Source organism: Sphaeramia orbicularis, chromosome 8 (assembly GCF_902148855.1).
Source record: "Sphaeramia orbicularis chromosome 8, fSphaOr1.1, whole genome shotgun sequence".
Classification (NCBI taxonomy): domain Eukaryota; kingdom Metazoa; phylum Chordata; class Actinopteri; order Kurtiformes; family Apogonidae; genus Sphaeramia; species Sphaeramia orbicularis.
In genome coordinates, this window is record NC_043964.1 from 38,999,278 (window position 1) to 39,021,362 (window position 22,085).

At 34.8% G+C, this 22,085-nt stretch overlaps 1 protein-coding gene across 2 annotated transcripts in view; it reads left to right on the top strand.

The window, feature by feature from the left end:
* prkcbb (protein kinase C, beta b) overlaps positions 1-22,085 on the top strand; it is a 199,517-nt gene that overhangs the window by 102,394 nt on the left and 75,038 nt on the right. For both annotated transcript variants that reach the window (XM_030141271.1, XM_030141269.1), the window contains exons 6-9: positions 3,436-3,592; positions 8,869-9,003; positions 12,202-12,298; positions 18,221-18,364. In XM_030141271.1, coding sequence (XP_029997131.1) covers positions 3,436-3,592; positions 8,869-9,003; positions 12,202-12,298; positions 18,221-18,364 — 533 coding nt within the window. The remainder of the gene's footprint in view (positions 1-3,435; positions 3,593-8,868; positions 9,004-12,201; positions 12,299-18,220; positions 18,365-22,085) is intronic.

Consider the following 22,085-nt stretch of genomic DNA (forward strand, 5'->3'; position numbering starts at 1 on the left):
CTGCTGTGTTTGGAGGTTCGTTACTAGATAAAGAAAGAACAACTGAAGACAGTTCAGGGAAACAAGGCACTTCACTGGGGAGTCATTTCCTGTATCAGTGTCATTGTGGGTTTCTCCACTGTGCCTTTCATCCAGTGGGAGAAGTGAGTGTCATTTACAGAGTCTGAGTCTAAAATACACCCAAGTAAAAACTGGACCCATTTTCTACATATTTTCTGTCCATTAAAATGATAGTTCTCAGAAACAGAAGTCAGGAAAAACTGACTTCCTGTCTAAGCAATGAATTCTTGTAACACAAATCTTGTCTGAAGGGGTAAAAACAAAGTGAGAAATAAAACAAATGATACTTATGATTAAATTATGTTAGTTAGTTACACATAAAAGTTTCATTTGAAGGATGATCTTATTGATAAGAACTTTGGAGCATACTGTAGAGACAGCAATCCACTATGTTCTTTTTCTTTTGAGGTTTGTATTTCTTTTTTTGTCTTTCTTCTGTATGTCCATATCTGCTACATGCTCTTAAAAAAGAAACAATAAAAAAGTGTTTTAAAAAAAGTTTGATATTAGTGTATTTTAGGCCTTTTTACTCTACATTCATCCATCCACCTTCTGACTATATCCACTTGTCTTTGTAAATGGTAGATCCTTCAAATGAGTGAATTTTGTGTGTAAACATGGATCAAAAGAGAAGTTGGTGGGTAAAGAATGGCGGCAGAAGGTAGAAGGGAAGTAAATTAATTAGAAAGACACAAAAAAGATAGATCGTCAGCATTTGTTAATCACAAATTGGAGAAATTCACCTCATACTGGGAAAACTGGGTCAACAGTGTCACACCCTATAGGCCTGATTTTGTTTTCACAAATCAGTGATTATGTTGTATGGAAAAGATCATTCCCTACTTGTACATAGTTTTTTCTTTTTCTTCGTCTTTTATTTGGTTATCTGCCTTCTTTTCAGTGTTTGGATATAAAACAAAAATATTTTGGCATTTAGAGCAGACAACAGTTGTATGATATATATACATGGGATGCCCCGAATATGAACGTCAATAAAAAATAAATAATAATTAAAAAAAAAAGATAGATAGATCCTGCCTTTCTGTTTCATTTTTGTTGCATAAGATAAAAGTCAAGAGTGTATTATTCCATAGTAAAATTTGCCCCTATGTAAAAAGATCATCCAACGATTATATATGTAATACTCTGTTTTAGTGATTTTTAAGTTTTCTGTTAGATTTGTTGCCAATTCATGTTTGATCAAGGTTATTCTCAGACATGTATGAGGTGTTTTGTCAGTTTTAATGAATTCTGGAGAGGAGATGATATATTTGGACATATGCTGTATATATATACACAGGGGTTGGACAAAATAATGGAAACACCTTCGATGATGCCACAATGTTAGGTGTTTCCATTATTTTGTCCAACCCCTGTATATCGGCTAAAATTTACTTAAGGGGTCAAATGAGTGGCCATTTTTGTCAAAAAAAAAAAGTTGCAAGAAATGCATAGAACTGTGTTGAAATAATGCTAATACATTTGTGCACAGACTACTGATATTATTTGACAGTGGAAGCTATATTTTCAGAAATATTGGATTTTGAATAGCACGTGTATGTGAAAACTTTTGCTGGTGGATGGACGTGACATTACCCATGATGCTCTGGTCAGTACCAGTACTTTATTAGTAATAAACTAATACACTTACTTTTGTTAATTCTCCTCTTATTCATAAATGTTAGTATTGTGGATCTAAAACAATAACAGCTGACACAAAAACACAAAATGTGGCAGTGGACGGATGTGACATGGTTGTTACAGATCCCATCATACTGATGCTCAGCAGCCATGTCACCGTTTCCACAAATGATCCCTGTGCAAAAACTAGTATCAGAATTATTTATTGTATAGTTTATCATCATACTAAAGAGTAAATAACAATATAGAATTGTTATTTCTGTGTAAAAATACTTATTATTAGAAAACTGTTGATTTAAAAAGTGACGTGTGACATTCTTAATGTATGTATTGGCGTAACATAAGCAGGATGGATCAGCACCATACTCCATATTGAACCTGTAAAAATAAAACATGTGATATGTAGGATAGAATCTTGCAAGAAAAATTGGGGAATCTAAAAGAATAGAATATTTGTTTTTCAGGTAAATTCAGTTAAAATATAACTTGGCCATTTGTGACATGAAAATATAGCATTAATTGTGATGAAATTAGACATTTTTGAGCTGAAAACATAGTTCATATGACCATCAACATGTTGCAACAGAACTGAAATCCTGTATATGTTCATAACTTGCATTTACCAACACAAAGTTCCTTTGGGGATTCACTTATATTGATTTCTTATGCACAAAGACAGAAATAAGACCTCTAAGCAAATTTTAGCCGATATGAAGAATTCTTTAAAAAAGCTGTCTTAAATATTGCTGTTTAACTATTGAAAAAATGTTATTAGAAAATCAATCTTTGTTCTGCTGGTCACATTTGAGGTATCTTTAAGAAATAACTTTCCAAAGAACTTTAAATCCAACTCTTTGATGGGTGTTTTCAGGGTTTGCCTGGTATTTGAGTATTCAAAGAAGATAAACATTTTGCCTGCTCTTTTCACAATTTATTTTTACATGATATGAGTTTTCCCCAACTCGGTGTACAAGCAGTCCTAACTGAGCTTATCATAACCTCCTGTGCCAATCCACTGCCTTTCCTGTCAACAGAAAGGCTGCATTAAATACATTATTGAGCTAAAGCATCAAGTTTTTTGTGCCGTCTATACCAGTGCTTTTTTTATTTATTTATTTTTTTTATGTGTGTGTGTTGTCCCTGAGTGTTCCCCCCACCCAGCGATCTGCTTAAGACACAGCAGCAGCACCAGCGGCCCTGCCTCTGGTAATTGGATGTGACCTCACAGCTTGACCAGCAACAATAATTACACACATATACACAGTTCACACACACTCAAAACTCAATCGCAGGGGATTTTACGCCACTGGAATACAATTACAGCCCAATAACAGACAGCCACAAAAGGAGGATTAGTGTTGGAACTGGCAACCTTCATCTGTCTACATGGTCATTACAGATGGAACTGGCAGCCCCAGGGCTCCAACCCCCCCCTCCATACAGCTCAAGGGGTTCTGTTATGTGTGTGTGTGTGTTTTGGGAAGGTTATGTGTGGTTGTTTGTTGGTTGCTATAACTTTACTCAGCGCGATAATGATGTTCTAAGTCATATTAATCCTCTTACATCTATTAAAGAGCCTCAGCTTCTCAAAGTGTAAGAATAATGTAGTGAAGGCGTCCAGCAGTTCAGAGTGGAGAGGTCATAAATGGACAATATCGTGGTTACAAATGGACTCAAACGGTCACAGTCTGTAGTTTATCTTTTAAAATGTGTGTCCTTTTTTTTTAATTTCAGTCAAAGAGGGCAGGAATCTGGTTCCTATGGACCCCAACGGTCTGTCAGACCCCTACGTGAAGCTCAAACTGATCCCAGATCCCCGAAGCGAGAGTAAACAGAAGACCAAGACCATCAAGTGCTGCCTCAACCCCACCTGGAATGAGACTTTTAAATTGTAAGGTCTTTCTTACACCGTGTTTTCTGGTTTCTCATTTTATTAAATATTAACGACAGCTTTTCTCGCTCTCATCCCCTTCTTTCATTCCTTCTCAGTTTATCTCTGTTTCTGTTTCTTTCATCTTCGCTGCTTCTGCTCCTCTTCCTCCCTCCCTCTCTCTTAGTGCAGTGTTTTCAGAGCATCACATTATGCTCGGCTTTCCAAGCATGTGTAACCGCTGGCACTCAGATAAAAACATCTGGCTCCTTATATTCATAAAACCTTGCTTTTGGGGTCGTTTCCTGCACTTGGCTCCAGTCACGTTCTTAATAAGCCACATCACAGTTTGCATGGAGGAAGATGGTGATTTGCATTTTGGAGCATCTCTGTGTGGATCATCAATGGAGCTGGAGTTTAAATGGCAATATATGCACTTCTCCAAACATGAAATAAGACAAGATAGAGCTGAAATAAACCTTCTCAAACATGTGCTGGGAATGTAGCCTGAATGTAAGAAATGGGCCAGATGGGAAGACTTCTGGAGAGCTACTACTTTATACATTATGTATACTGGAAATGAGGTGAATCTGATTATCAGAGGAATATAGAAACCAAGGTATACCAAAACGAGGGCCGTTTAGAGGCTGTGATTTCTTATTATATAGAAAAAATAGTTATAATAAAAACATAGGTTAGGGCAGGGTGTCAAACATGCGGCCCGCGGGCCAAATGCGGGTTCAGTTCAGCCCCTGGGATGTTTTTGCCAAGTGCAAAAATTCCACAGTCTTGAATTGAATTAAGCAAAGCAAATTTAGCTTGAATAAAGGAAAAAATCTTGAATTAAGCCAAAAAAAAAAAAAAAAAAATCTTCAATTAAGTAAAAAAAATATTGAATTAAGCCCAAAAAAAAAATAATCTTCAATTAAGTAAAAAAAAAATATTGAATTAAGCCAAAAAAAATCTCAAATTTAGCAAAAAATTTTGAATTAAGCAAAAAAAAATCTTCAATTAAGTAAAAAAAAAATCTTGGATCAAACCAAAAATATCTTCAATTAAGTAAAAAAAAAAATCTTAAATTAAGCCAAAAAAGTCTGCAATTAAGTATAAAAAATCTTGAATTAAACCAAAAAAAAAACTTCAATTAAGTAAAAAATCTTGAAATAAGCCAAAAAAAATCTAGACTTAACAACTTAATTTTTTTTTTCTGTGTTTTAGTGCAAAAAATAACATTGAATTATGAAAATATTTACATTTACAAACTATCCTGTAACACTAAAGTGTGAATAACCTTAACAAATATGAAGAACCTGAAATGTCTAAAGAAAATGAAGCACAATTTTAACAATTTTTCTGCCTGTTCCTCAGTGTTTAGTGTCTTTGTAGATCTGATCCATAATGCACATGGAGAAATGATTAGTTGAGGAATAATATTATTAAAATTGCACTAAATTTTCTTACTTTTTTTAATTTAAATTTCATTTTTTTCATTTTTTTTTTTTTTTGGATAGTTTATAAAAGCATTTTCATAATTTAATGGTTTTTTTTACACTATAACAAAGACAAAAATTTGGAGTTGTCATTATTTATAGGTTATTATGTTATTATTTTTCTGGTCCAGCCCACTGCAGATCAAATTTAGCTGAATATGGCTCCTGAACTAAAATGAGTTTGACACCCCTGGGTTAGGGCTTAACCCTTTCATGCATTAGTGGTCACTCCAGTGGACAGTTATTCTACATCTGTTCTCTTGTTTATTCATGGGTTTTGTTGTTTTAGTTCTATATCAGCCAACACAGTGGATGCTTATGCATCATCTCATACACTGACATTCATACAATTACAGTAACTCTGCTGTTCTTGATAAGGCAAATTTATTTGTATAGTACAATTCATACACATGCTTTACAAAAATGGAAAAAAGACAGATTAAAAACACACAGTTACAATGAAAACATAATCAATAAACATAATCAATTAAAATAAAAGAGAAGAGTGCAGATAGAACACTTACAATTGTGATATAAATCTGATCTGCAGTAACATGTTGAGTGTATATCAATTACTAGTTGGTATTAGACTTTAATTAAACGTTTTCGTAAACAAAAAGGTTTTTTTTTTTGTATATTATCTCCATGAAGTGAGTAATAACTAGTATTATAGTATGATCAAATGTGAGCAAACATTAGATTAACTGCATTAAAAACAGTTTTTATTTTATAGTTTTCACACAGTTTATCACTTTCTGTTATTGCATTTTAAATACATGTTCCTTTGCTTCAAAAATTAAACGTAGGGTGTCCAGCTGAGCGGACATTTTTGTAACTCCATAAAAAATAGGTTCATTAAAAAAAATTCAATCACATTGTTGTTGTTTTTTTTTCATGCCTGAAGAGGAGTAAAAACACTCAGGAAAAAAATCTTGACTAAGGTTTTCATAATTCATGCATGAAAGGGTTAATGATATGGCATCTCACATTACAATATAGGTAATATCCAGTTACATATCATGGTACAGCACATTTTCTGTTGATTCTGAATAATAATAAGTAAAAGGAAGTTTTCTTATTCTTTTGGTTTATACACTTGACATATAAAAGCTACTTAATTCACACAAAGCTCTGTCCTTTTCTTCTTTTATTTTGTGCCTTTGTGCAAATTCTGCAAGTCTGTAACAAAATAGGAAATATTTATGCATAAAATTTTAAATGGTAAATAGAAAACACTTGCAGTTGGAAACAAAGGGACTAAAAATGTGAATGTTGCCAAAAATATCAAAACCAAAAATACACTATAATCCTCTGTATTAGTAGAACGCTTTGTCTTGTTGAAGCAAACACAGAGAAATGCCAACCTGGCATAAATATAATAATATTAAGGAAATGCCAACAACTGTTATGAATTTATGCTTTAAATATAGTTGCAAAATGAGGTTTACAATTTGGACCGGGTGAATAAACAGTCACAAAACAGGATCACAGTCAGGTTTAAGTCAATAATAATGATAAAATTGAGTCATTTTTATGCAAAACTGATAGATCTAAGAGCCTGACACACAGAAGAAAAATATATAACACCTACGAAGCACTGTATTTTTTCAGATTTTCAGATTAGCAAGTAGGTAGACTGGCAAGTACATGCAATAAAGTAGTAATTTAGTTAAAAAAAAAAAAACAAAGTCTGTACTGAGCTTTTTCTAATTTATAAATAAGAGAAATGAATGAGCTGATGTTTGTGCCAGAGTTTGACACACAGGCAGAAAGACATGCATTTTATAAACTCTGAAAAACCCATTGTTTTGGTCAATAACAGTGCTTGACCACTGAAAGACTTAATTTTTTTGTCCAGGTTAATTTTATTCATTTCTCTGTGGCGTGTGCATGTATCTGCATGGGTACTCCAACAGTCTCCCACCATCCAAACACATGCACCTTCATTGGTAAACTGGTCATTGTAAATAGATGTGAATGTGAAGGTTTATGGCTGTTTGTTTCTATTTTTCAGCTCTGAACTACAACCAACAAATGATTAAAGAAGTACTTTTGAGAATGGGAAAGTTTGTTCGTTTTCTGAGGATGCTAGGATAATTGACAGCATTCTAAAGTTGTATATTGATATAATGATCAATATGCAAAAATTGAGCATATGGATACACACATACAGTATAAAAGAATACACAATGCCATCCAGGTGATGATAAATTGCTCTAAACAGTGTGTTTTAGAACAGAATATCTTTATAGAATAGAATAACTTTACTGTCATTGTAACAAGTACAACAAAATTAAACATGCCATTCAGTCTGTGCATCAGTTATTGATAGAACCAACTATAAAAATGCAAATACAAATAAAACCAGTTAACCCTTTCATGCGTAGTGGTCACTACAGTGGACAGCTATTCAAAGCTGCATATTCATGGATTTTGTTGTTTTAGTTTCATATCAGCCAACACAGTGGACGCTTATGCACCATCCCATACGCTGACATTGAAAACATTACTGTAACTTTGCTGTTCTTGGTAAACCTGATCTAACGTGTTCGAGTGTAAATCAATTCCTTGTTATTGTAATTAGACTGTAATTAACAACAAAAGTTTTTTTTTTTTTTTTTTTTTTTTGGCGTATTATGTCCTTGAAGTGAGTAATGACTGTTATTAGAGTACACTACAAACAAAAAGTTAAGGATATTTCTTTTTTTTTTTTTTTTTTTTTTTGCCATTTTTGCCATTTATAAATAAAACTATGTCTGGTCTTTAAAAAAAACTGTGTTTCAATTCAGTTCACACAAAAAAAAAGTAAAAAGCATTGTGCAAGAATCCCAACTGAAAAAAACAGCCCAAAAATTTAGAATATCCATAACTTTTTGTTTGTAGTGTATGTTAAAATGTGAGAAAACATCAAATTAGCAGCATTTAAACACATGGTGTCCAGCTAGGTGGACATTTTTGCAACTCCATGAAAAATAGCTTCATAAAAAAAAATTTAATCGCATTGTTTTTTTAATGCCCAAAAAGCAATCAAGAAAAAAATCTTGATTAATGTTCTCATAATTCATGCATGAAACAGTTAAAATAAATAGGTTGAAAGCAAGCAAAACAACCATTCACTCACACACAAGCATACGTTTTGTAACACAGTGTAATAAACAATTAATCATAATTAGGGGTGTAAGAAAATATCGTTTCTGCAGTGTATTGCAATATTTCATTTCACAACACTATCAATATTTTTAGGTATTTCAAATGTAGATACTGTAGAGGTTCATTTTTGTTTTTCTGTTTTTCTTTATTGTTTATATTTTATTTATTATTATTTGACACTCTTTTATTAAATAATGTTAGTTCTCTTGTTGGGATCGCACAAAAATAATGTTATGGTGTTAGTTATGAACTAATAGAATATGAACATTTGAGCAGGATCTTAAACTGTAATATCTGTAAAACGTAATTTAAGTTTTAACACAGGAAAATTTTGTGATACAGCAATAAATCCTGTTCGGATCAAATAAAAATGTGTTTAGTATTTGTGCATATTTCCAGTGTAATTCAATTTTTCAAGGAAATAATCATTAAAAAAAAAGAAACAAACAAAAAATTGCCCTTTTAACAGTATCAGGATATGTCGCGATATATCGTATCGTGATCCTAGTATTGTAATTTGCATCATATTGCTAGATTCTTGCCAATACACAGCCCTAATCATAATGCAATGTGAATGAATAGTTAAATATTGTAAAACAGTCCAAGGTGCCCACTTAAACCATGCTCTAACAGTTTCCTGTCTTTTGTGTGTCTCAGCCACCTGAAGGAGTATGATAAGGACCGGCGTCTGTCGGTGGAAGTGTGGGACTGGGACCTGACCAGCCGCAACGACTTCATGGGTTCGCTGTCTTTCGGCATCTCAGAGCTCCAGAAACAAGGAGTGGATGGATGGTGAGATGAAGGGAGGGATGGAGGGATGGGTTAAGGATTAGCTCCAGAAAAGTGAAGCAGAGGAAAAAACAGCACAGGTGGAGGAGGAGGGAGAGTGAAGGTGACCTTGTTCATTACTGCACTGTAGGAGGACTACTTCTCTTTTTATTCTGGTGATAGTCGGTGCCAAGGCAGAACTACGTCGACTCTTTATCTGGGCTTCTGTATCTCTCTTCTCCCCTGTCTCCCTCTTTCTCTCTCTAATCAGTCTCTGTATCTTCCCCTCTTCCTTTCTTTTTGCTGACGCTGCCCTGTCAGGGCTTTTAATGAGATGCCAGTATTTGAGGTGGAATGGTCGAGGTGGAGAGACGCTGCTAAAAAATTTGATTTTCAGCAAGAAACCCCATGTGAACGTGTTCTTTCCAGTACTTATCCCACTGTACATGAGGCTCCAAGGCCTCACACCCGCTGACATCACCAGTCAGTGGGAGACACACAGAGGAAGTGACATGAACATAGCATCAGGTGTTAAAAGACTAAAATGTGTTTTATAAGCTGTTTTGGCAGGAGATTTTAGAATTTGACATATAATATTGTGTGTTGTATCTCATTTTACTAATGTGCATCCACAAAAAAAAAACTTGACCCACTTAGGGATGTAACAATTACCGGTATAACGATAAACCGCGGTAAAATCACAGACGGTTAGTATTATCGTTTAAATTCTAATTATCATGATAGCCGTGTTTGATTACTGCACTTTTAGGGGAAAAAACGCCTATGTAAAGATCTGCTTTTATGTCAAATATTTCAGTATAGTTTTATTTATTACAATTTTAATTTTACATACCTAATATTTGAAACCAATATTCACTTTTAAAGTCTTTGAAAAGGTTTGTTAAGCGTCTTTGTGTTATTTATGCAATAAATTATATACATTTTTCAAATCAGATTTTATATATTTTTTTGTTTTCTGTCCTTTTATGTTGATATAGTAGGTTAAAGTGAAAAAAATAATAGGCAGATGATATAGATGAAGTTGTGCTGAAAAAAAAGATACCAAACATGGGTATAATAAACATTTGTTTATATAATATATAAAGGCAAAATCAAAAGTACTGAAAAATGGACAAAATAGGCTCAGACCACTAAGGGTTAATATTTGAACATTTCTGCCAAGAGAAAGTACATTGTGCAATTATTTTATGTGTTTTTTTTTTGTTGTTTTTTTTAAATACAACTTAGTTAAATTATTTCAGTGTGTGTATTTGTACTTTTTGAACATTTTGAGCACAATTTCAACAATACCGCGATAATAATGATAACCGTGATAATTTTGGTCACAATAACCGTGATATGAAATTTTCATATTGTTACATCCCTAGACCCACTATAAACCAGGTTTTCAGTGCGCATGTGCATTTAAAGGGCCAGCGCTCAAAACGACCCTTCTGGTGTCATTGCTCAGAAATAGGGTTGAAGATGGATCTGTGCAGTTGAATTATTGCAGAATTCAGACCCAAGCAGAGCATTTACAGTTTATGTAGACCACAGGGAAATGTTTGAAAATACATAATTCCATTTGAAAAAGCAAAATATCACTCCTTTAAGTACAAATATTAGGTGCTTGTACTTTAGTTGGGTGCTTCTATTCTATGTAACTTTATACTTCTACTCTACCACATGTCAGAGGCAAATATTGTGCTTTTACTTTGATAGCTGTAGTAACTTTACAGATTTACTGATTCCAACACTTTACATGTGCTGATTTCAATATTATTTTTTTATAAACTCAAGGATGAACTGTTTGCATGATGGGTTGACAAAATCATTCATGTTGGTAAAATGAAGATAAAGAGATAAAATATGGTCCAAAATATCCAAAAGTAGATATCAATCAATCAATTAATCAGCCAATCAATTTATTACAAAATTATTACAAACAGTTAAAGTCGACCATTCATTTACAAGGTACATTTTGTAATTACAGCTTATAAATGGGGCCCTTAAACATGTGATAAAAGACACAATTATCATCTTTAATAAATTAAAAATGTTCTAAATAACTACTAACATTTTAAAATATGTGCCCATCTATCTAACGATGATTCTTTTCATTTTCTTTTCCTGTGTGCTGTTGTGGTCAGCATATTCCAATATTCTCAGATAATGTAATAGTCAGACATGGGGCTTTATCCACATAAATAAAGAGTTTACATTATTTATATATCAGCCAAGTGGGGTTTTTGGTCAGGCATATTTTTGAAGTAGTTTGTTTCCTTTTTTTTGTTTGTTTTGGTTCATTAGGCCGTATGAGGTTACACTAAGCATAAAGCAGCAACAGTTTTTGCTTAAGACGCTTTTTAAACATATTAAAAGAAAGAGATTTTTTTTATAGTTTTCGATCTCATTCCAGACCTCCGAACCCCTACATGCTACACTAAAGCTGGTACACTTCAGCTTACGCTTTTTCCCTCTTAATAATGGTTTTATTTTAGTGTCATGTTCTTGAGACGGTGAGGTCTCTGGTGTTGAAGTATTTTTGAAAAGTGGTAGCTGTGTGTATATTTATTTATTTATTTATTAATTTATTGTACAATTGCTGTTACAGTCATTATAACTGCTGCCAGATATGAATACTGGCTGTAATTTGACCATAAACATAAACAACACCAGTCACAGAATCAGTTCCATCCACATTTCTCATTTATACAACTAACATCTCATTGATACCTATTTGTTGCAGTTAATGGAGCATGATTGTTACTGATGACAGAATTCATAGAAGATCAGAAGGAGATTTTTCTGTTTCTCAACATCCAACAAAATGTTAAGTTGTTGATGTCCTGTATGAAATTCAGCCAGTTGTATATGGAAATGTATATTTTATTAATTGCATTGAAGGATAAATATTTGAGCTTTGGCTAGTCTTTCATGGTATTACCACAAAGGGCAGAATATTCCTAAATAATTCTATGAGAAGTGTTTTTCTTTGGGACTTTATTTTCATTTCATTTATATCTTTATTTAGGCAGGACAGTGCACATTAATGAACACATTTATACATTCCATTTCAGTAGAAACATGTACATATGCCAGAGTTAGCGTCAGTGCTAATTTTCATCCGCAGTCCCCACTTTATGTTACATCTTCAACTAAAGGCAGATAGGAAACACCTGAACTGTCTAAAGTAACTGAGAGTTGATTTACCCTCCGCAGGTTTAAGCTGCTCTCCCAGGATGAAGGCGAGTACTTCAATGTTCCTGTTGCTCCAGAGGGGGAGGAGGGCAACGAGGAGCTACGGCAGAAGTTTGAGGTGTGTGTCTGGATGTAAAAGGTCTATTGTCCAGGATGTATGTGTGTGTGTGTGTGTGTGTGTGTGTGTGTGTGTGTGTGTGTGTGTGCATGAGGCATCTGTGTGTCTGAGTGAGAGCCTCTCTGGGAGAGCTGTTAGCAGTTGGCAGGCGCTCTTATAGTGCCATCCGGTCTGGCACTCCACAGGTCCACACGTGTGTGTGTGTGTGTGTGTGTGTGTGTGTGTGTGGCTGACCAGTAGGCCCACTCATTAACACATTTGGCAGAGCTGAGGATAGCCCTGCTCTGTGCTTTTCCTCTTTTTTCCTTCTCATTTCCTCTTCTCCGTCTGTTTTTGTGACACCATCAAAGTTATTCTAAAGTTTTTCCAAAATGAATTAATTGGTGATGTTAGAGGACAATTTCCACCTTTTATTTTCTGCTATTTCCTGTTCCGGAAAAAGAACAAAATATGATTTTAAAACAGTGATGGGACTAAAACAAGCAATGGTTTATATTAAGATTTATATATTTATAAGATGCATATTTATTAATAAGTCTTCATAATAGTATCATTAAACATTTATAGTTTGATAATTAGACATTTATCTGCTCTTAGTAACTGTTTACAGGGTGGGGAAGCAAAATTTACAATGAACATTTAGTTGTTTTTTCTCAACAGGCACTACGTTAATTGTTTTGAAACCAAACATATATTGATGTCATAATCATACCTAACACTATTATCCATACCTTTTCAGAAACTTTTGCCCATATGAGTAATCAGGAAAGCAAACGTCAAAGAGTGTGTGATTTGCTGAATGCACTTGTCACACCAAAGGAGATTTCAAAAATAGTTGGAGTGTCCATAAAGACTGTTTATAATGTAAAGAAGAGAATGACTATGAGCAAAACTATTACGAGAAAGTCTGGAAGATATTATTAAAGAAGAATGGGAGAAGTTGTCACCCGAATATTCGAGGAACACTTGCGCAAGTTTCAGGAAACGTGTGAAGGCAGTTATTGAGAAAGAAGGAGGACACAGAATAAAAACATTTTCTATTATGCAAATTTTCTTGTGGCAAATAAATTCTCATGACTTTCAATAAACTAATTGGTCATACACTGTCTTTCAATCCCTGCCTCAAAATATTGTAAATTTTGCTTCCCCACCCTGTATATACTGATTAAGTTTAATTAAACTGTTTTGTATTATAGATTGCAATGGCATCACTAACATAATTTTTGAGTTACCTTTTTTTTTTCATTGTTAAATTAGTCACTTACTTTATTAAGCTTATTAACTAAGCTCAGAGTTCAGATCCTTCCGTTGAATGATTACTGCAGTGATTAATGTTTTGTCTGCATCAAGTTCATGAACCTTTTATACTGATGCAGTGAGTAGCTTCTTATTTCTTAAACAACCATTAGTTGGATCGAGCATAAAGATTGGACTGTGTTTGACCCTGTTCTAGAGTGATGGTGAATGAAGTAATTACCCATCATGCCTAGTGCCTACAGTACAAACCTGTGGGGACACTGTTATGATCTGGTCTCACCTCAGGTCCAGGTACAGCAGCGTTATGTGATGAGGTCAATATAGTGAATGATGAGGTCTGAACATCAGTGGACTTTTTTCTTTATTGATAACACAGACATTTTCCAAGATGACAGCAGCAGAATTTATCGGGCTCAGATTGTTAAAGAGAGGTTCAGGGGACACGAGACATCACTTTCATACATGGACTGGCACACCACAGAGTCCAAACAGAAAATCTTTGAGATGTGATGGAGAAGACTTTGCACATTGGTCCAACTCTCTATCATCAATACAAGATGTTGAAATATAGAAATATATATATTACGACATTGCATAAGCTTTGCGTGGCATAAATGACACTTCTGTGAATGTGATTCTAAAAGTGATGTGCATTAGAATGTCTGGATCCATTTTCCCGCTTGGTGTGTCTCCTCAGCTGAGATTTACTTTATTTGTGGTCAGATCAAGTTAAAAAATACATTTATAAAAATGAGACCTAAAAGAATCTGGACTTATTCTTGGAGCTTCCAACAAAAGAACACATTTAACAGTAACCTGTACTGTTGCATCCCTATTGTTCCCCACTTTTAATGGTTATACGTAATATACAGTCAACAGGTGACCGTGGGTCTACTATCATACTTGGTACTCTGTGTCTGGACACTGAGTTCCTTATATTTTTCTCCCTGGTTGGTTTAAATCAGGGGTCTCAAACATGCGGCCCAGGGGCCAAATGCGGCCCACCAAAGGTTCCAATCCGGCCCGTGGGATGAATTTGCAAAGTGCAAAAATTCAATCAGTCAAGGCTGTCGAACGCAGTTTAGTTCAGGTTCCACATACACACCAATATGATATCAAGTAAAATAATAGCATAATAACCTACAAAAAATAATGACTCCATATTTTCTTCTTGCTTTGATGTGAGAAAAATTGTATTACATTATTCCTATAAATAATACAAACTTCAATTTGTTTTCTTTGTTTTAGTGCAAAAAATAACATTAAATAATGAAAATATTTACATTTACAAACTATCCTGCAACAATAAAATGTGAATAACCTGAACAAATATGAACAACCTGAAATGTCTAAAGAAAATTAAGCATAATTTAACAATTTTCTGCCTTTTACTAAGTGTTGAGTGTCGTTGTAGATCCGATCCATAATGCACATGTATGAATGATAAGTTGTGGCATAATATTGCTAAAATAGCACTACATTTTCTTAAGTTTTTTAATTTAAATTTCAGTTTTTTCAGGTTATTCACTTTTTTTTTTTTTTGGATAGTTTTTTAAAAGTAAGTATTTTCATAATGTAATTGGGTTTTTTTTTGCACTAAAACAAAAGCAAAAATTTGGAGGTAGCATTATTTATCGGTTTTTATGCTATTATTTTACTGGTCCAGCCCACTTGAGATCAAATCAGGCTGAATGTGGCCCCTGAAAGAAAATGAGTTTGAGAGCCCTGGTTTAAATAGAGAGGATCCTGTAGAAAGACTTCTTTTCACCATGTCCCACTCTGTTTGAGTAGCCAATGACTGCTAAAAAGTTAACCATAACTACAATATAACTACAATTCTCTCTCTAACAAGCCTGGCACTTCTCTTTCTCGCTTGTGGTTTGTCTTCCAATATGGCAGCATAAACATAAGTCACGTATATGGGTCAAAACACAGTAATGTCCCATCAGAGAGCAAACTTTAATTGATTGCCATTCCAACATTTATTTCAATATAAAGTAGCTCCTTGTTTTGGATAATCCCTTATGGTCCAACTAAAGCAAAAATTAATTTTTTTAATTTATTTTTTTTCTTTATTTCAAATTATACATTTACACAAACATGTACCCATACACAGGGAACTACACAGACACAACATATACAAACAAACCATACAACAAACATACCAAACCCCCCCCCCCAAAAAAAAAGAAAGGAAAAAAAAGCAAAAAAAAAAAAAGCAACAAGATAAATAACGTTATTAACTCCTCTTTGAAGTATTTATTTCAATATAAAGTAGCTCCTTGTTTTGGATAATCCCTTATGGTCCAACTAAAACAAAAATGAATTTAAAAGTAAAAATGTGGGTCATTTAGCAACACTAATCTGTCAAATTATCTCTAAAATGTCCCATCAGAGAAATTTCGAATACCGTGTTTTGACCTTTACTGATGTGTCAAAAAAAATAAAACACATTACTACGCTCTCAGAAGCATTACGTGTCAAAGTAGTTGTAGGTTTTAATTTCCCCTTCCTACTTTATGTAATCAAGTATCTGGATATTTTCTCAGACTTAGATTCCTCTTCCTGTTTCCCCTCATCAGTTTCCTTCCTCCTCTCCTTCAGTTATCTGTTTTGTCCTGTGTCACCTTCAGTGCCCCCTTGTGTGTTTCGCTTTCTTTATCTGTTTTGCTTTCCCTCCATCTCCTCAAGGTCATGGTCCTCAGACGTTCACTGAGACTCGCTCTCAGGAGGCTGCCTATCACACACACTCATGCATGCGCTCAGACACACACACACGCACACACGCACACACATACACTCGGGCGTGTACACAACCTCTGGGGTGAAACTCTCTGAGAGATGTAAGGGAGGCAGGCAAAGACAAAGAAAGACACAGACAGAGAGAGATTCCACTTCGGTAACATGACCTGCATACCTCCATTTCACCTCATCTAGAAGCACACACATGCACACACATGGAAAGCAGTCACAGTGTTAAATAATTCATGTCGTAAGAGCTGGAAACATAAAGCAGTAAGAGTTAAAACATGATTCAATGGGCGCACTAGTTTGACGCTCAGACCGTTCCGTAAAATATCTGAGCAATAAACAGAGTCTGACATCATTTAGCTTCACTTTAATGAATCTTTATTTGCATGTAGTAGATATCAAAGCATTAAAAATCACCGTCGTCTGTTTTTCGTACTTCTCTCTGTTGCCAGTCTGTAAATTTTTGTCATCCTCACGCTGTTGTTTTTTCATCGTCTCATCTTAATGAGGTAAAAGGAAAAAGAAAACAAAAAACAAATGTAGATTGGGAGATAGAGACGGTTGTAAGAGGCTTAGAGCAAAAAGTGTGATTTTTTTTTTTTTTTTTTTTTTTCCCGTAGAGGCTAATTCACACTTTTTCCTCTGATGATCATGTAATCATAAACGAAGAAGTGGTTGTGTTGCGTACAAAAAAGTTATCTGTGAGTAGAATATTTGTGTGTAGATCTGTTTAGATGTGTAAATGCTGTTTCATGTCAGTTTGCGGTGGTGTCTGGGATTAGGCAGTTGATATGTCATGATTAATGATTATAAAGTGCATACCGACAAAAGCAAAAAAAAAAAAGAAAAAAGCACAACAGTTCATACAGTTTTTTGTTGATATTTTTAATGTTCACAAAAAAAAAAAAAGACAGAGAGAGCTGCATTAATCTCTGAAGGCTTTGAAAGTGTTGCCTTCAGCATGGTCTGCTGCTCACAAATAGCTCCACTGCACACTGTGTGCGTATGTGTGTGTTTGTGTGTTTGTGTCAGAACAGATGGAGACAGATAGAGCCTTTTATCCATTGATGAGTTGAGAACCGTATGGGTTGCATCACTCACAAACACACATACAGACACACAGACAGCGGCAAGACAAGCACATACACAGCACACACAACAAACAACACAGGGAGGTTTCAGTCTGTCAGAAGGCACCGGGGTGGAGGAATGACTGCAGCTGCACAGGACGGAGGAGATGCACACAGCCATTTAAGATCAGAAAATAAGGAAAACTGTTGTACGCTTGTGCTTGTCTTTGATCATTTATGTTAATACAAAAAATAAAGAATTGATTTTTAAGTTTTTAGCTGGCAGACGGGGTGAGAGACTCTGACAAGGTCGGGGTAAAAATGCATAAATTGAAAAAAAGTTAGAAATGAAAGACAAAGTGATTGGAGGAGAGATGTGGAAGCGGTGATAGACATGAATAAATGGCAAGTCAAAGACACAGGCCAAATTTATAAAGATGAAGTGGGAATGAATTATTTCATAGAGAAGAAAAGAGGGCACTGAAAGTTTCAAAGTGAGGATCCAAGAGTGGTTGAAGGACAAATAAAAAGGGAACAGGTGACACATCAATGAATAGAGTGGCACAGGAGGCCATATTTGTTATGGAAAGCGTGAATGGGACTTTTTAGGGACATTTGTAGAATTAATGAAATAGAAACAGAAAAGGCTGAAAACTTTCCCATTTTATCATATTTGCAACTGTTCTGTTAAATATCAGAAACTTAAATGTGAAGTAGCCTGTGCTTTTATTTAACCGCTCCAGTCACAGTACATACTATAGATCAACATCCTCTATGTCCTTCAGGCTCTTAATATGTTTGTGATTATGTCTGATCCAGTCCTGTTTCCTGTTTCTCCAACCAGAGAGCTAAGATCGGTCCAGGCAAGAACACAGAAGGAAAGTCAGCCAACGCTGCGTCCCGGTTTGACTCCAACGGCAACCAAGATCGCATGAAGCTGTCTGACTTTAACTTCCTGATGGTGCTGGGAAAGGGCAGCTTCGGCAAGGTGAGGCCATGACGGTTCTGTATGTAACACTGTATATATTTACTGTCATGGAGGTCAAAGCTTCACATACACAGTTAACTTATATAAGATACTGGTCACACAACAGCGATCTCAGCCCCATCTCTTGACAGTTGTGTTTGTGGGCCACCTTGTGCAAACCTGCTTCTTAAGTTCAGCCCATAAATGTTTCTGTTGTGTTAAATTAGGGCTGGACAATCTGGACAAAAGTTTATTGGAGGATCTTTTGAAGAACATGTGCTATGACCTGAATTTCTCACATAAATGTAGGCGAGATGCAACCAAACTTTAATTAGTTACCCCGCCTCCCAAAGGGGAGGCAAGGGGTAGTGTTTTTGGGTTTGTTTGTTTGTTTGTTTGTTTGTTTGTTTGTTTGTTTGTTTCTCTCTTTCTTTCTTTCTTTCTTTCTTTCTTTCTTTCTTTCTTTCTTTCTTTCTTTCTTTCTGTCTTTCTTTCTTTCTTTCTTTCTTTCTTTGTTAACTCTCTAGCAGCAAAACCATTGGGTCATTTCATACCAAACTGGGTTTATAGATTGCCAGTGACCCAGAATAGATCTTATTACATTCTGGGAACAGTAGGTGAAAGTTAAAATTTTTTTTATGAATTTTCAAAATCTTTTTTTCCCCATTCACTTATACTGGGCAAAATTTCATAGGTTTGTAGCAGCAAAACTATTAGTTGAATTCATACCAAATTGGGTTTATAGATTGCCAATGACCCAGAATAGATGTGGTTACATTTTGGGAAATGTAGGTCAAAGTTAAAATTTTTTATGAATTTTTAAAAATCTTTTTTTTTTCTCCCATTTACTTAAAATGGGACACATTTCAAATGTCTATAAAAACATCAATTTTGTTTCAACTTACTTCAAACTTGGCACATATATAAAGGCAACTAATATGCATTACCACACGCATAGATATGATGACATCAGCTGGATCGATGCCAAAATAAGCTACAATACGTGCGAGGGGTGGGGTTTGTTGCGCCTGGCACCACTTGTTTTCCATTGTTTTCATTGGTTTCTGGAGGATTAGGCTGTGTGAGATGGCTTTGTGTTGTTGTTACCTGACTCAATCAAGAGGCCACGTTTTCTTATACATATAGGTGTAGTGTTTTCATTAATGAAATCGATTGTGGTGGCTAACTGGTGTTTTATAATAGATCAAAAACATACTCACCTTTGCATAACTCTAAAGCTGATCAACTTTACGCAAACTCTGCAAGTTAACGTGGAATAACCCAAATACTTAAGTGTGTTTGGAAGCTTATGCATCTCTATAATTGGGCTGAAATAAACTCACTAGTCTAGTGACGTGTTTGTGACAGGTTGGTAAAACACCAATGTGCACTGATGATGAAACAATTATTAGCTGAGCAACAACATGTTACATATTTTTTTTAATTTTAATTACATGATCTGTATGACCCCTCTAAAAAGTAGATCAAGTGACCAATGAAACTGGTCATAAGTGATCAATGTGATATTGTCCAGAACTAGATTATGGTCAGGATGTTCTTCATCAGCTTTATGCCATGTCGAACCATTTTGGAAGTAGGTTTAGGACTATTTTTTCTGTAAAAAACCCTTTTGGACATAGTTCCACTTCTTTAGTCATCAGTTTTATGAAGCGCACCAGTCCTTCTGCAGCAAAACAACCAAACAACACGATACTCCATTGCTTCTTGTTCTTTAAGTTACAAACCTCATCCATCTTCCTCATTATGTAATGCTGATCATCCAGGTGAAACAGTTGTGTCGGTTTCTCATGTTTTTCACAGTTGCTCATTTGTTTTTTGTGTTTGTTTTGGTGTAATGTCCTCCTCCTTAGGGAGCAGCCTTTCAGGTTGTGATGAAACACTGTGTTTACTGAGGGTATATTTTTGGACCAGTTACCTCCAAAGTCTTTACTACTTCCTCGACTATCATCCTGGGTTTTTTTTTTGGACCTGTCACACCAAAATAAACTTATCTGTGAATGTCAGAACTTGTCTCCTTCCTGAATGATTGGAAGGCTGTGACAAAGGGACAACAGGCCTAAAATATACTCCCAGTATTGATAATGAGCCAGTTGTCTAAACATGCTAAAATGATTGCCAGAAGCTTCCAGGTTGTTTAATAAAATTTAAGAATCAACTTGGTGTTTGCAAACTCTTAAGCCTTGTTAGAATGGGATAAAGTCTTTATCTACTCTTCTTAAAATTAACGTCATGAAAATAAGTCATAAAACAGTAGAACAAGTATTTTGACAGGAACAAAAGCTTGTAATTTTTAGGTTGGCTCCATACATAATTTTAATTATTACCCCGCCCCCCTGAAGTGGAGGCAAGGGGTGTTGCTTTTGGTTTGGTTTGTTTCTTTGTTTGTTAACACTTTAGCAGCAAAACTATTGCTTGGGCGGCCATGGCTCAGATGTTAGAGCAGGTTGTCCAATAACCGAAGGGTTGGGGGGTAAGTCAGTCAGTTGTGTCCTTGAGCAAGACACTTGACCCTCCTTGCCTCCAGTGCCACTCACAGTGGTGTATGAATCTGTGTGAATGTTTGGTGGTGGTCGGTAGGCGCGAATTGGCAACCGCGCTTCTGTCAGTCTGCCCCAGGGCAGCTGTAGCTACAAATGCAGTTTACCACCACTAGAGGGAGAAAGTCAAAGTGAATGAATAATGGGTCAATAATATAAAATGTAAAAGCGCTTTGAGTGACCAAAAAAGTGCTATAGAAATCTAATCCATTATTATTATTATTATTATTATTATTATTATTATTATTATTATTGTTCATGCCAGATTTGGTTTATATATTACCAGTGACCCAGAATAGATCTCATTATATTTTTTGGGAACAGTAGGCCAAACTTCAAATTTTTTCTGAATTTTTCAAATCTTTTTTTTTTCCATTTACTTATTATGGGAAAAATTCCATATCTCTGTAGTAGACAAACAATAGCTTGAATTCACACCAAATTTGGTTTATAGATTACCTGTGACCTAGAATAAATGACATTAAATTTGGTAAAAATAGGTCAAAGTTGAATTTTTTTAATGAATTTTTTTAATCTTATTTTTTCCCCATTTACTTACAATGGGTGAAATTTCAAATGTCTGTAGCAACAAAACTATTGGTTGAATTCATACCAAATTGAGTTTATAGATTGCCTTTGACCCAGAATTGATGTGATTACATTTTGGGAAAAGTTTTTTTATGAATTTTTAAATCTTTTTTTTCCTCCCATTTACTTATAATGGACTATATTTCACATGTCTATAAAAACATCAATTTTGTTTCAATTTACTTCAAACTTGGCACATATATAGAGGCAAGTGATATGCTGACATCAGCACACATAGACATGATGACATCAGCTGGATCAATGCCAAAATAAGCTTCAATACGTGCGAGGGGTGGGGTTTGTTGTGCTTGGCACCACTTGTTTATTTCTTAACCAGGAAATTAGATGGCCAACTCAAATTTAAGACTGACTTTATTTATTTCTTCTGGTAAAATTTGTGTGAAGAATAATAGACTCAAGAGTGACGCTTACTTTCTCTGTAATGTTGTTAGACTAACTCCCTTATGGGGTGTATTAAATGTGTTTACTGTTTTGTTGTGCTGTTTCAAGTAAGCTCTAAACACAAAACACCAAGTAAATTTAAGACAAATGGACAGTCTGGTCAATTGTACAAATACTTTTGAGTCTCTGAAAAT